Source organism: Dichomitus squalens (genome assembly GCF_000275845.1).
Source record: "Dichomitus squalens LYAD-421 SS1 unplaced genomic scaffold DICSQscaffold_7, whole genome shotgun sequence".
NCBI lineage: Eukaryota > Fungi > Basidiomycota > Agaricomycetes > Polyporales > Polyporaceae > Dichomitus > Dichomitus squalens.
The window spans coordinates 1,260,113-1,274,213 of NW_006766889.1; the positions used below are offsets into that span (position 1 = coordinate 1,260,113).

A 14,101-nucleotide genomic window follows, 5' to 3' on the forward strand; every position below is an offset into this window, starting at 1 on the left:
TGTGGGGCGAACGCCGGGTTCCTTGAGCTTGAAAATGTAAGGGCTCGGGGCCGGAAGAGATGAGTGTGCGGAAGACAGTTGTCTTTTAGTCTGCAGGCGCGGGACAAATTCTGGGCCGTCCAGCTGCAGCTCCATCCTGGCTTCTGGTTGGGCTGTGGGGTGCAGGAGGATGCAGGTGGGATCGATGAGCTGGTCGTTCGTCCCCGCCAACCTAAATGTCCATCCAATCAGGCAGGTCGTTCTCACACCCTTCCTATGCCGTCCGCCGTCCTCGCATGCCGCTTCGCCCCATCTGCGCCCATCTGCGCTCGCGTACAAGTAGTCAACTGCTCGACGCTCGCCGCGTCGTCGCCCACCGTCCACCAGCGACGGCTGTCTGCACCTTAGTCTTCCCATGCCCTCTCGACTTCCTGCCAGAAACGTCATTTGTACCCTAGATCTTATCGGGCTTTTTCCTGCAGCTTGTGCACCGGGTCTAGACCGCCCAATTTTCAATCTCCCCCTCGGCGAATCCTCGTATTTCCTGTGCTCAAAGCATTCCACGCACTCCCGCAGCTCTCTCTACACTAGTCCCAATCAGAGGGATCCATTCGTGAAGATAATGCTGCAGTATGTTCTGCAGTTTACTTCACGAACACGAGAGCGCTTGCTCGCTGATTTGCAACATGCAGCTGGATTACTCAAATGTGACTCAACTCTATCAACCCCGTGCAACGGCGCCCCGGCGGGCACGGCTAAAGTGTCAAACCCAAGCAACAAGGGGATCGGTCTCCCTCGACGTCAACGGCGATGGCCTATGTGTGCCTGCGAATTGCCAGGAAGCTCTCCCAGTTGGGCCAAGAGCATCTTTACATTTTCCTGGCAACCGACCGCTGAACGTCTGGCGAAAAGTACATGATTGGCATTGACGTTTCTGATGACGCTCGCTGCGAGACGCACGCACCATGCAATGCTGACTTACATTCCCGAGAACCTCGCGAGCATTACGATCGCTCACCAAGTGACTTTGCGAGAACAGTCAAGGTTGCGGGACCAGTCGTCACGTACTCTACTCGGCCTTTTGAGCGAACTAAATTCTATTTGAAGGCTAAACCTTGTAATGTTGAACAGGCCCCATGACCCCGACCCAACCAAGAGCTCAAGATCGAGAGTGCCGCGGGAGGCACGCTCGACATGCGGCGTACGAATCGGAGCCGGCCGTCTCACGCACGGACGCTGGCCTCCCGCCCCAGCCGGCAGGTGCCAGGGACGGGAACGCAAGTGAGCACAAGGTACGGGCCACGCATAGCTCGGCCATCATCGAAAGGATTGACATGCAGGGGATTTCGTCGAGCGGAGAGGTTAGTACAGTACCCTTCATTCCGCAACGTCTCCTAGGTACGGAATGTAGTCTCGTGACCAGACGTTCGGAGCTTGAATCGGATGCGAAAAACCGGGGGCATCCGAGCTCCTGAACGTCTGGTGGCTTTACCCCCGTGACTCCCCGCTCGGTGACCGGTGTGACCTCCCTGCCTCTTGTCCTTCGTGCGCGTCTGCCTGCTTATCTCCCCGCTATCTTCGAGTCGCGCTGAGCCTACTCCGCTCTTTGTCGACACTCCTCTCACTGGTACGTCTCTATGACATCTACAAGCCTTTGCTACACATCCTCCATACTCAATCTGTCTATCTCTCATATAGGCACTACACAGTAGTCCGCTCCATGGGCGCTTATAGATCCTCGCGCACCCAGTCTAATCCCACCAACAGTGCCTCTGAGACATCCGCCTGCCACTGGTGTGGCACCTTCCCTCCCATGCGCTGTCAGAAGGTCTCTTCAAGCCTTTGCTGTGTGGCCTCCAAGTTGTATCCACGCGAGGCTTTGGCGGCGTCTCGGGCGGCTTCCAGGACGGCATATGAGCGGGCGTGTTCTTCTTCGTGGGACAGTAGTCAGAGAGTAACGATAGCCATGTAGAGTATATTAGAGCAAGCCAGACATGATAATCCAGGAGATCATTGTGTCCAGTACAGGAGGTTTCGCAAGGTGTAACTACAACAGCAGGCCGCCACATCGCACACTGGAGTCGCCCTCTGACTTGTTCGGACTGCCTCAAATGGGATCGATATGTGACACAGGTCACCGAGCGGGGAGTCACGGGGGTAAAGCCACCAGACGTTCAGGAGCTCGGATGCCCCCGGTTTTTCGCATCCGATTCAAGCTCCGAACGTCTGGTCACGAGACTATACGGAATGATGGTTGCTCATTGCTGCTCCTGCGTACACGCCATTAGCGAACTAGTCGCAGGGGCGCTAAGCAGCGTACGTACGACAGGTACGTGATCGTAGCTTTTCCGGAAGTCCGCACGAGAGTGCGCGGGCCTCAAGTCTGTCTCCGGTCCTAATGGTATGAAGGGAAACGGCGGGGGCCCCGGGGATAGATGGCGTCGTCACCGCCCAACCTCGCCCACGTCCGTACGGTATCGTCGGCCACAGTTCCTCTACTGATCTGTGGCCGAAAGCCAATCCAGTTCGTTCCGTGTAGAATTTTCCTTCCATGTACTAGGGTCACGGAGAATGAGCTGGTTAGGTAAGGTTAGAATGCTGACAACACGCGCTACGTAAGTTGAAGTTCTGAGGGACATAACGGGGCTTATGGGCGCAGAGAAACGAGCAAGTGCCGTAAAGCTGCGCGTTTGGGGAAGACCGTGACCAACGGCCCGCAGCGCTCTCGCCGGTTGCTGATCAGATGTTATGCAGAGGCAGGCTAGAAGACAAATGTTGAGGTATGTCCGTCGCCTTCGCGAGGGTCGTATGGACGGAGCTCAGTCCTGACGGCAACGCTTGCGTTCTGCTCAAAATCTCATCAGTTGTGCTGCACGAGGGGCAATATGAAAATCAGACCTCAAAGTCCGAGGATAAGCACATAGGGGCACTGCAATGGCGACAAGGGCAGCGTCAGGACAAGTCTGGGCGTGAGTGGTAGTCAAAGGAATGATGGATCTTACCTCCTTGATCGTCCCTGCCTTCGAGGGAGCAAAATGATCGCGGTTCAGCTCACAGCCATAGGATGACTACCTGATACCCTGTATGCTACGATGGAGAACGGCCCTTCGAACTAGACGGTACGAGGAGGAATGCGTGCGAAGTCGTTCGGGGTGCCATTCAAGCACAGAGACGCCAGTTCGGGTGCGATGTGCCGTACGTGCGTCCCACGCCTGTGATCGCTCCCACTAGTTACTGCCATGGCCTCTTGCTTCTGAGCGCATACTACGAGCCCGCCGCGGCCGACTGTGTCCAGCCAATAAACGATGTCTTGATTAGCACGCCATCGTCAACACACTGTCTGGACAATTATGCCAGTTCTTGACACCACTGTGCTAACGAGTCCCCGCCGTTGAATCCCACCAGCAGGTATACGTAGCCTTGGGGACAACGTTCCACACACGGCGACAAACGTACCAGCGAGGTGAGCAGACTGCCCCATTCTGTGGACTTGAGTCTTTGACATGAGGATCCACCCACATCCACAGATTTACTGCTCCGAGGATGCGGTGCTTGCGGGGACATTCGACTCCATGCACTGCACTGCACGTCACAGTCAGCATACACTTCGCCGCTGCCGTTCCGGCGAACCCCGTCCTCTTCGGCTGAGCCGCACGCCTATGGAACAACGTCTGACTTGAGACCGCCCTGCTCTGAGGCTGGAAGGGAGCTTCACAAAACGGTCGAAGAACGTGGGCCTCTGTCTCTTCGCTCAGGACGGCAACGCGAGCCTCCCAGTCTACGGGTGCAGCGCTACCGTCGAGGGCGCCATCCAGCGTACTCCATGCGAACGGCGACGACGGGGGACGGTCGCCCATTAGCTACTTGTTGCTCCCTCACCACGCCAACTAATACCACTATACCTTTTGTATTCCAGACGTTATACTCGTGTCATCGCCTTTGCTTGTCATCACTGCCTTCCTGACTGCAATCCTCGTGCATCTGAGCGACACTGCCCGTGCTCTGAGGTTTCAACCCAAGTACTACGGGTCAACTATGGTGATGGGAAACCGTATTGAACTGGAGCGCCGATTCAACGCTTTTGCATGGACATAGCCCACGTTAATTATAGATCTCCCGCGTTCATGCACCCAGGAGCTAAGCACGCGACGTGAAGAAAGGAGAACGGGTGTTGTTGCGGTGTCCGGGTGAGCATGTCATGACGCAGATTACTCTACAAGACACCACAATGATATTAATATCTATGCGACAGCAATGACAATACGCGTCCTATATTGCTAGTCGAACTTTGGTCGATTGGTGGGATGGCAGTGTTGGCAGAAGGGTCGAGGGTCTGATGCTTTACATTACGGCGTGGCGGTTCGGTGCTATTTGGTTCCCAAGGATCAGGGCGAACTTCTATCTATGCTGTGCAAATAGCTTGCCTTATACGACTGCGTGAAGCCCTCCCCCGCCACTATTGCTAACCCCCTGTCGTCTCCTCATGACCTCCTGTCCGTGGAACATCTATGCTGAGCAGCTTTTCCCACTCGGCTACGGCCATCCTCTCTGGTACCCTGAACCCGTTGGTGGTCGGGAGATACTCATTGGGGATGTAGGATGGTTTCGGACAAACGGCCAGTTCACTCCTCTGTTCAATGTCAAGTCGTCTCGAGAAGACCCTGTGAACCAGCAAAACGGCGTCCCACGTGGTTTCACGGTCTTCGACTCTCCCGGTTCACGCACGGTCTTCACGAATCCCAACGCTATAATGCAAAGGTCCCTGTGCAGCCGCACTGTACAGACTCGAGAGGTCGAAGCTGAGCTTTCTGCTGGCAGGTCAGTCACCAGCATTTGTGGTCTATTCAGAGGGTATCAAGTGACATCAATCACCTAGTGGAGATATAGCAGCTAGCGGTAGCTTTGCTTTCCAGACCACAGCCGATTGCGGAGCCTTGGTCCTGCTTGAACCGCCTGCGGAGAGCGCAGACATTGAATCGAAGCGGCACATCGTCAACTACATGCGCAGACACTTCGACAGCTGGCTTGACTTTGTTAACGGACAAGAAGGCATGGGCCTTGGCCTTGAGGAGCAAGATATTGTGTTTGTCAGCGGGACGATGAAAACGACGCATTGGGGAGTCGCTGCCTTTCAAGGGAATGGGTCGGAGCGCAAGGAAGGACGCATAATTGCACAGTTCACCCCTTACGCAACGGCCAGTTTATCTGTCAGCCTTGCTAATGCATCCATGCCCAGGAGTCACTACCGATATGGTCCACACCCTGCTCAGGAAGTATCAGTTCCGGTCACGATCTCGATGCTTTCTCAGGAGGTTCAACAAGGTTTGACCTCACTCAAGCGAAACCAATGCCTTTTTATACACTATTACAAGATGAGGCGCAGGCGTCCGCTCCCGAAGTTTGCGATGCGGGCTGCTGCGGGACCGCATGATCTGGGGTCTGGATCAAGCGATCCAGGAGCCTCAGTCTCCGCCTCCGTCGCATCTCGTTCCCCGAGCCCCGATTTCGTCCTCGACACCCTTCCAGATGCAGAGATGGTACGATTCCGGTCTTTTCTCTCTCAATCTAGAATGCTCATGGCGATATCAGCTCGTCGACCCTGTGGACCACTTGCTCAAATACATCCTAGATGCGTGTCAGCTTTCTGTCATCATTGTTGTATGCTATCTGATCACGCTTACTGCTATAGCATTCCAATGCTCAGATGGCGGTGGCCTCTGACCAAGATGTGATCGCCCTCTTGACGGTGCGCATTATAAATAGTAGATCAGTTGCTTGTCGCTGAGGGGTTGGGGGATAGGATCTCTCTGGGGAGGTTTACGAAGGGATCCTACATGCAGCACCTGAGATTGAAGTTGACGGTTCGGGTGGTTGGTCTATGCTTGTGTCAGAAAGTGGAATGAATGTCTGATTCTTCCGAAGTTGGCACAGTTGTTCTTGACCGATCCTCCAATACGAGACACAAAGGGAAGGGAGAGGAACTCGCGCCAGCAGTCCGAGCGGTTTCGCCGCAACTGTGTATCGATCTTGATGCGCCTCCTGCCGAGAGACCTAGTAAGCTTGATCACGAGGTAACCTTTCTTGGGCTTGAGTAACTGTAGGAACTGATCAGACAGTGTAGATATTGCCGCAAATACGCTATGAAGGGCCGTCAGCGCCGTTTGAGCGCTCTTGTATCGTGTTCGAGACCGTACTGGGTCTCGGTGTCAATCTGGCATCAGTCTTGGAACGCGGGCCAACGGACTTGATAGATCAATATCGTCCCGCTTTTAGCCCGACATCGGGAGTCACATCCAAAGTAACGCTTAGGATGCAGGTCAGTCACGGGAATTACAGTAGAGGTCTGGATTTTGGGACTCACCCGACCTGATCAGATAATCGGTCTCCAACCTTACCAGCGCCAGATTATGGCCCTTCGTTCTGACAGGGAGGCCGCCAGTATCTCCAAGGGAGAGCTTGCACTGACCATTGCACACGAGATGCGCAGGTACTTGGTGGGTTCTGTCATCGGCGGCACATTTCAATGTTACTCAAGTTCCGGGCATCCGCAGCGCTCTCAATACCTTTCGATGAAAGGAACAAGGATAAATTTCGATATCTCAATAATCTATCTCACAAAATTAATCCGAGTTTCCCGAGGCTCATGGCAGCCTGAGTTTTCAGTTCGGAGGGGGACATATGCATCGAACGGGCGCGTGGTCCAGAGCATTCGTCAAGTTGGGACAGACAATCACATGGAAACGCTCGACTCTGCCAACCACTTGACCCTTGCTAGGCAAACACCCCCGACCTTCGCCGTCGGAGGATATGATATCTTATCGGCAGTCACACAGCCTCTGCCCTCCGCCTTCCTTCCATGATGTCTGCCCATCGCCCCGTTTATCCTCACCCCAGGATCACCATGTAGGAGCCCGAAATCGCTTGAAGTCGTGAGAGGTCCTGAAGAGGGGACAGCGCGTCGAGGGCGGGGTTCCAGGGGTATCGATACTAGAGCTGCAACGGGTGCCATTTGTAGAGCCAGAAGCTAGGAATGAACCAAGATGCTCAAAGCGGCAGTCGCTCAACAGCTGCGTACGGATATTCAGCCTGAACAAGCGCGTCCGTTCGTCCACGCTTTCCGCATAATGCACGTCGTCCTCGTCGAACTCGGCGTGCGCGCCGACCTTCACTGCCGCACCAGCAGACCCCTTCCGGAAGGACAGCTGTCGTGGACAGTAGATTGAGTGTACTACATAGCGCATTATGGATTGAACGTATAGCTATGAATACATCCAAATAGTGCCACTCCCCTCGAACATCATGAACGTTTTAACCCTCAAAGGTGAAGCTCGCGCCAACCTTGTGGGCGGCGACTTGCGAAGTGGCATCGTTCAACCGCTGGGTGTCTAGCGCAAGACCGAAGGAGGCACGGACGCCGGGACGGAGAGCCTGGGTGTAGCCTGACGAGATAACGCGTTGATTGCTAGCGCTCATAAATACGAAGGGGGAAAACGCACCGAGAGCAAGGATACCAGAGTTGTTGATCTTCGCCTTGACGAACGCAGCGGCATCAAGGTAGACCTTGGTGCCGACCTCGAGAGCGACGTTACTGCCGGTGGCACGCGTGTCGTAGACAGCCTTCGCGCCCGCCTCTACGTCGGGGTTGACGCGGTGGTAGTAGCTCGCGGCGAAAGTGGTGAGGTTGCCGAGGCCGTGGAGGGTGACGGCGTACTCGGGGGCGCTGTAGCCGATCGCAGTCGCGTACTTGGTGATCTTGCCCTCGGTCACGTTGTACGACGCCTCGGCACCGACAAGGAAGCCATCACGGCCGACGACGGTGTCTGCGGTGAAGGTCGGGCCCTGATAGGTCCAGCATACGCATGGGAGCGAGAACGGATGACGCGACGGGGAGAGGTTGCGACGCGAGTCAGGTGAGCGCGCAATGTCACGTCATCACGCGCGCTCGGCACATACCTTGAAGATGTCGAGGAACGCGCGGGTGTGGAGGCCGGGCTGCTTGTAGGTGGTGGTGAAGAGCGCGCTCTTGGCACCGGTGTCGGGGGTGAGGGCAGTCTGGAGGTCGAGCTTGACACCCTTGGCGATCTGGTTGTCGATCTCGACCTGAGTCTTGAGGACGTTGCTGGTGGTCCAGGTCTGAGTGAAGGTGAGACCATGGGGCTTGTTGAAGAACTTGGCCTCGATGTCGCCGCCGATGAGAGTCGACTTGGTGTCGCGGCTGCCGCCAACCTTGAAGGACACGTTGGAGGGCGTCGCAGTCTTGACATCAAGGGCTACACCATTGATGGGGAAGTCCTTGCCAAGGAGGTCGTTGGACGACTTTCCAAGGTCCTGGACGCGCGCAGAAGCATGAATACGAGGCCTGGTCGTTGTGAGAGACGGCATATACTGACCTTCCAGGAGGGGGGCACGGGCTGCGGGAGAGACATGGCGTGAGGAGTAGTGACGTTGGCACGAAAAGTGGGGGAACAGGTCGCTTTAAGGCGCCGGAAACTCCCGGGAGCCGTCCACGCGCGAACGCACACGTTCGCCCTTCGGAACAGCAGCCCTCTACCGCAACAGCACAGAGAGTCACCGATCCGCCTTTGTTCTGCTCGCCCATACTACCAACGCTCGCCTCGCCTCTGTCTCGCGCCTTCGACTTGTCAGACGCGCCGTAATATCAAGTGCAGTCTCGGTCAGTAGTAATTCGTGCGCTTCCGAGTCCCGAGCGCTCCGTGCCCTTCGAGTCTCCCCAGCTCGGAACCTCGGAACCTGGGTCGTCCGCGTCAGGACGCGTCCACAGCACTCCAAGACGCGTCCTCAGCACTCCAAGACGCGTCTCACATCGATATCGCCGCTCCTGCATCGAGAGGTTCGCTGGGATTCTAGTCTCCTGGGCATCTGCTCCCGAGGCCACATATGTCGCCGTTGCTACACAGCATCGCCTGCCCGATAAGGCATGAGCGCAGCCCTAGGGTTTCGTGAAGTCTCCCGCAGCTTCTCTCGTCGCCGTCGGCCCTCTGCCACGCTCAGTTTTCATCCCCCGGCTTTTTTCGGCCTCCATATATCTCGTTCTAGGTCCCGTCCATCGCGTCCCCCTCCCCCGCCGCCTCGTCACGTCCGCCCGTTTTCGTTTCTGCGATCCGCCGCGATGCTCAAGTACATCTCTGCCGACGTGAGTGCCTGTAAACGTCTCCGGTCGCCCTGTTCCTCACGCGCCCGCGTACCCCGCAGGAGCTCGCAGCCATCATCAAAAGCGAAAAGGTCCCCATGAAGGACTACTGCGTAATCGACGTGCGCGACGACGACTGGGCGGGCGGAAACATCAAGGGCTCGCACAACTCCCCCTCCAGCCAGTTCTACGTCCACGTGCACGACCTCGTCGAACGCACGAAGAACGTCCCTACAGTTGTGTTCCACTGCGCGCTCTCCCAAGTTCGGTGAGTCTGTGTCCCGTCTATGAAAGGTTTTTCGTATAGCTGACCCGCGTTTTGCTGCGTATGCCTTGCAGCGGTCCGCAGGCTGCCCGAGTACGTCCTCCTGTCCCACGCTGTTCTTCCCTCCCCTATCCGAAAACCTGACCTCTCCGTCTCTCCAGATATACGCACAGGCGCGCGACCAGCTCGAGGGCGACGGCGAGGACATCCCCCATCAAGTCCTCGTCCTCCGCGGCGGCTTCCAGGATTTCCAGGCAAAGTACCGCGAAGACCCCGAGCTCGTCGAAAACTGGAGCAAAGAGGTCTGGGGCCACCCCGAATACTTCTAGCGCATATGTGCCGCACCCATTGGACCCTCTCTATTGGGTTACTTGCGTTGAACTAGCTCGCGTGCGATGGCAAGGAAGGCTGTATATATGTATTCTGACGGGCGTACTAAATGGGTTGAAGATAATGTGTATATCATGTGGCTTCCGTGCTATTATCTACAGCGCTATAATCTAATGCGACATAAACACGTCCGTCGCCTTTGGCACACTCGCTCGTCGCCATCGATAGTGAGGGGGAAAACACCGGAGACAGGACTACCGCAGTTACTCGTGACCGGGGTCCGTGAGCCCCAAGCGTCGAGAGCAGTGGACCCTACCAGATGTTCGTCGAATATGCAGGTTCCTCTGCGGACATGTAGAGCGTGCAAAAGTCGAGAGCGTGACCTCAAGCCGTCTTCGGTTCGCCCGACCCGGGGCCTTCTTCGGTCTTCACGAAGCGCTTCGGGATGGCCTCGACGACCTGCTGCAACCGTCGCCGCTCTTCCTCCCGGTTTCGCTGACAGATTGTCCTGTTCCGGGTTGAGCTCCCGTCAGAACACGGTTTGACACGCGTCGACGCAATTAAGGAGGGAAGGAGGGGACGAAGGGAAGGGGGGGAAGGGTGTCTGGAATAGGGCTAGAGGACGTACCATGTACCGAGGGAGATGAGCATGAACGTGCCGACGGCCCAATTCGACGCGACGAACACGCCTGCGTTCCCCCCAGAAACAAAAGCAGCAGGATGCCGCGCCGTCCGAGTGAGCAAAGCAAAGGCATGTCATGCGCAACCGCAAGCAAGGGACCGGGAACACGCACTGCTCGACATGCCGCGGATGACCCCGATGCCCACCCCGCTCGCGATCCCGCTCAGCAGGCTGTTTCGCGCGCACGGGATCTCGTTGATCCTGTTCAGGTCATCGCGAGGGGACAGCCTCTTCCTTAGGCGGAGACGAGGACGAGCGCGATGGCCGTCAGTCGCGGCTCCGGTGGTCCATGTCGGCGGGAGACCGTACGTACCTTGAAGGCCTCCCTGAAGTCGCCCCATCGGCTTCCGGTAGTCTCTACTTGGTACACTATGCGTTTTGCTTGTGACGGAGTCTCAGAGGAGGAGGAAGTAGCTTCGGAGCTGGACTGCGTTGTCGACATGGTGGTAGGAGGAACCGCGTCGCTCAACACGCAAGACCGGGGACTGCACTCCAGTGTCCATCAATAGGCGCTCATGTAGTTACAACGCGTCCATTTGCCCTGTATTCTACCTCGTGTACCCGTACTCCAATACGATTAAGGAAAAACGTAACACCAACGGCGAGATCCAGTGAAGCACGCAACATGAGATGAGTCTTCAACGCCTCAGGATACCCAAGGCATCCCATCCAACAGCAATATCAACAAAACCCGACTTCATCCATTTGAATCACCAAGCTCCCGATCGACTGACCAGTCCCAAAGGTGTCTCAAAAAGACAAAGCAAGATCCCCCGACGACACAAGCCAGTAAGTGCAGTAGCAAGGTCATCGCGCTCCCGAGTTGCAAGCAGAGCTCGGAAGGCAAGGGCGGCAAAAATTAGATAACCAAAAATGAAGGCGGTGCCTCCATAATAGTGGTTAAACTATTAAGAACAGATACTACACTTGATCTAAGCCAAAAGGCCAGAGTGGTAAAGAATCCCTGGTGTCGGGGGAGGCCTTATATACCCGACGACATGTGTGCACGGACCATCATAATGTTTGGGCTGTGATAGGATACCACCTAGTACCCTGTCAAGCTGCATAGTCATAATCATGTGTAGGCACTAAAAGGTCATAGCATTAATGGGGTAGTGGTAACCTGGGTCGTTGCCATCGACCCGCCGGGGGTTCGATTCCCCCTTAATGCATAACACCATGATATTCACAACTATTTTGTTTAGGGCCAGCTCGGATACCAGGTTTTGAGCCAGAATCCAGGTTCCGCCGGATTCTGCACTGCATCTTCCATGCCGCCAGTACGGGCGTTTCCTGTCACCCTACTATATCGGGTAGTCACGGCGCTTGAGTCCTCTATCTCTCGTCAGCTTTAGAAGTGGGTTATTGGGGGCGTATGAGAGCTCTATGATGTTGATGTCGTCGCTGTGAAGTCATAAATTGAGGAATATGCACAGTTAACACCCTTGGTACCTTTCCACCAAGTCAAATAACAGGTTCAGCCCAGCCATGCCAGAATGTCAGTTTCACAGCATGGCCGGCCACGACTATGTAGCCGTAGCCAGCTACAGCCTGTCTACCGATTCGCAGCGCTCCCGTCGAGAATCTCATTTTCCTCGGTCGTAGCCGGCGTCCCCCGGCCTGGGAAAGCCGACTCCTCCCGGTCCTTAGCATACAGTCAACTTCGGAGTCCCTTTGCTCCATGAATATACCATGAGTAATACAACGAATCACATAAGTGATTCTGTGAATATCCACGACATTTTGGGCGTCAGTCTACATGTTGGGAGGCGTGTTCTGGTTACACTCTCCTACGGGCCGGGTGCGCTGTAGCCGGCGCCTGCACTTCCTGTTTTCTCTCAGATTTCGCTGTAGGCTGTAGCCTCGCGTAGCCCGCTAGCCGCCATCATAGCCGGCCACGACTACGACTATGGCCGTAGTCGTGGCCGGCCACACTGTGAAACCTACGTTCCCGACAGGCTGTAGCTGGCTACGGCTACATAGTCGTGGCCGGCCATGCTGTGAAACTGACATTCTGGGGAATCCGGCGGAACCTGGATTCTGGCTCCGAACCCGGTATCCGAACTGGCCCTTATTAGGAAATGTTTATGATCTAGGGTCTATGATAGTGTAACTCGTGCTAACCCCCTCGCCGCTTTGCGCCTAGCTATGTAATAGTATATAGGCTACGGGCTCGCAGGACCCTCGTCCTCTCGCTCTTTGGGAGCTCGCACTCGAGCTTTTATTCTTGCGCTCGCCCTTCCGCTACCTTCTAGTTTTTCTTGGCTACGTCTTACGCTGGCTTGAGCTCGGCCCACCGGTCGCGCGATAGAGCGGACTCGGTGGTCCCGCGCAACTTCCGCAGCGCACGCCCGATACCATCGTTTTCCATCCTGCCCGAGTATAGCGTGCATAGACCGAATCGAAGCTTGCGCAAGGCCATCTACGCATGCTCTGTGCCTGAAGGCATCCCCGGCTGCCTGAGACAATGCAAGGAGGCTATACTACCCACGAATATGGGTTGCAAAGCATTTTCACTGTTTTATCTGCCCCGCTCTCCCTCGCTCACATAGGGGCCTGATAGCCATACAGAGGTGTACCAATCTGTTCCCCACAGCCCTGTCTGGATTGTTCCATCTTGCGAGAGATGTAAGAGCGAGTGGAGCACATCCGGTCTTGGCGTCTAGCAGTCCACTTGCAAATAGATGCGGCACCCTACGCTGACCTTCCGCTACATCCACCCTCCCATTCGCTTTAAAAAATTCGGGCGCATGAAATGGATTCGTTACCCCTGCAATAATTGTTCGGAAATCAAAGGCTAACCTTATCGGCCTGGAGTTGAGAGAGAGATTTGGCCAGGAGTAGGTGGGATGAAGTAAGAACAGCGGATGCGACAGAAATGATTCCATGAAACTTGGCACGTAACATGGGATGCATGGTTTCATTGTGTCTGCCAAACCAGAGTGAACAGACCAGGCACGGGATGGCGATTGCTGTTTGCACAACCGTGCAACATTTGCAAGTGTGTTCCTAGGATAGCCTGCGGGCAGTCAAGGATTCGCCGTCGACAGACTGGCAAGATTTGTCATGGTGCAATTGTAAGACAACTAAGAAGTACAAGCGGCAATACATGCGCTCTGCTCACGCATAGAGTCCATGCTACTAGCAGCAGGGCATTCACGACACAGGGTTATGCGGATGCACCGAGCCCTCTGTCGTCATCTCCTCCAATACGTCCTGCTTCAAGGCCTTCCCGACGCCGGGATGACCCAGGACGCCCTGCTGCTGAGGGTCGGCCTGTTCCCGAGCGCCCTCCTTCGTGCCGATCGTCGAACGGTCGGTGGTAGGCTCGTATGGCACGTTCTGTCACAGGAACACAGGTCAGAACGACACCCAGTTTTAGCAAACGTGGAGGGACTGCTCACTTGTGGAGGGTCCTGCATATACTGCTCGTGGATGTCGCGCTCAGTTACGGGCGGGCGGCCGACGGTCTGGAACGGCTTCTTGAAGGTCTGCGACTCGTCCGTCTTGTTCGCGTTGTCGGCGAGGTCGTGGCGGCGGGTGCTCGACATGATGCTGATTCGTAGAGGAACAAGCGGCAAGAGTGGGGAAGTGGTCGTGAGCGAGGTGGTGTCAAAGACAGATTAACGATGGCCTGCTCGCTCTAGGGACGAAGGAGCTTCTATAGTAGCGGTTGCGGATACGCGTGCGTCAT

At 55.8% G+C, this 14,101-nt stretch overlaps 3 protein-coding genes and 1 non-coding gene across 4 annotated transcripts; 2 read left to right on the forward strand and 2 right to left on the reverse strand.

Moving 5' to 3' along the window:
- Positions 1-4,483: 4,483 nt before the first annotated feature.
- Positions 4,484-5,405, forward strand: DICSQDRAFT_19546 (uncharacterized protein; the record flags this gene model as incomplete). The annotated part of the gene is made up of 3 exons (XM_007363999.1): positions 4,484-4,797; positions 4,880-5,264; positions 5,319-5,405. Coding segments are annotated over 3 exons (786 nt in total), but the record flags the coding sequence as incomplete, so codon positions are not given.
- A 1,525-nt stretch (positions 5,406-6,930) lies between these two features.
- Positions 6,931-10,865, reverse strand: DICSQDRAFT_134962 (voltage-dependent ion-selective channel). The gene is made up of 8 exons (XM_007364000.1): positions 10,354-10,865; positions 9,557-10,233; positions 9,470-9,488; positions 9,193-9,398; positions 8,372-9,133; positions 7,933-8,309; positions 7,476-7,818; positions 6,931-7,418 (listed from the first exon to the last, which is right to left on the reverse strand). Exons 5-8 carry the CDS (start codon positions 8,403-8,405, stop codon positions 7,288-7,290), a joined length of 885 nt encoding a protein of 294 aa, XP_007364062.1. The 5' UTR covers positions 8,406-9,133; positions 9,193-9,398; positions 9,470-9,488; positions 9,557-10,233; positions 10,354-10,865; the 3' UTR covers positions 6,931-7,287.
- Positions 10,866-11,508: 643 nt separating this feature from the next.
- On the forward strand, positions 11,509-11,579 carry DICSQDRAFT_t61. Its single transcript has one exon. It is a non-coding gene; the product is annotated as a tRNA-Gly (tRNA).
- A 1,984-nt stretch (positions 11,580-13,563) lies between these two features.
- DICSQDRAFT_55428 (uncharacterized protein) lies at positions 13,564-13,958 on the reverse strand (the record flags this gene model as incomplete). Its single annotated transcript, XM_007364001.1, has 2 exons — positions 13,564-13,749; positions 13,812-13,958. The coding sequence occupies 2 exons, from the start codon at positions 13,956-13,958 to the stop codon at positions 13,564-13,566; spliced, it is 333 nt and encodes a 110-aa protein (XP_007364063.1).
- Between the last annotated feature and the right edge of the window lie 143 nt (positions 13,959-14,101).

Coding starts and splice junctions, on each gene's coding strand:
- DICSQDRAFT_134962 (XM_007364000.1), bottom strand. CDS start 8,405: ATGTCTCTCCCGCAGCCCGTGCCCCCCTCCTGGA. Junction 7,819..7,932: donor CGTTCCTCGACATCTTCAAG/GTATGTGCCGAG, acceptor TGGACCTATCAG/GGCCCGACCTTCACCGCAGA. Junction 7,419..7,475: donor CTCTGGTATCCTTGCTCTCG/GTGCGTTTTCCC, acceptor TTATCTCGTCAG/GCTACACCCAGGCTCTCCGT.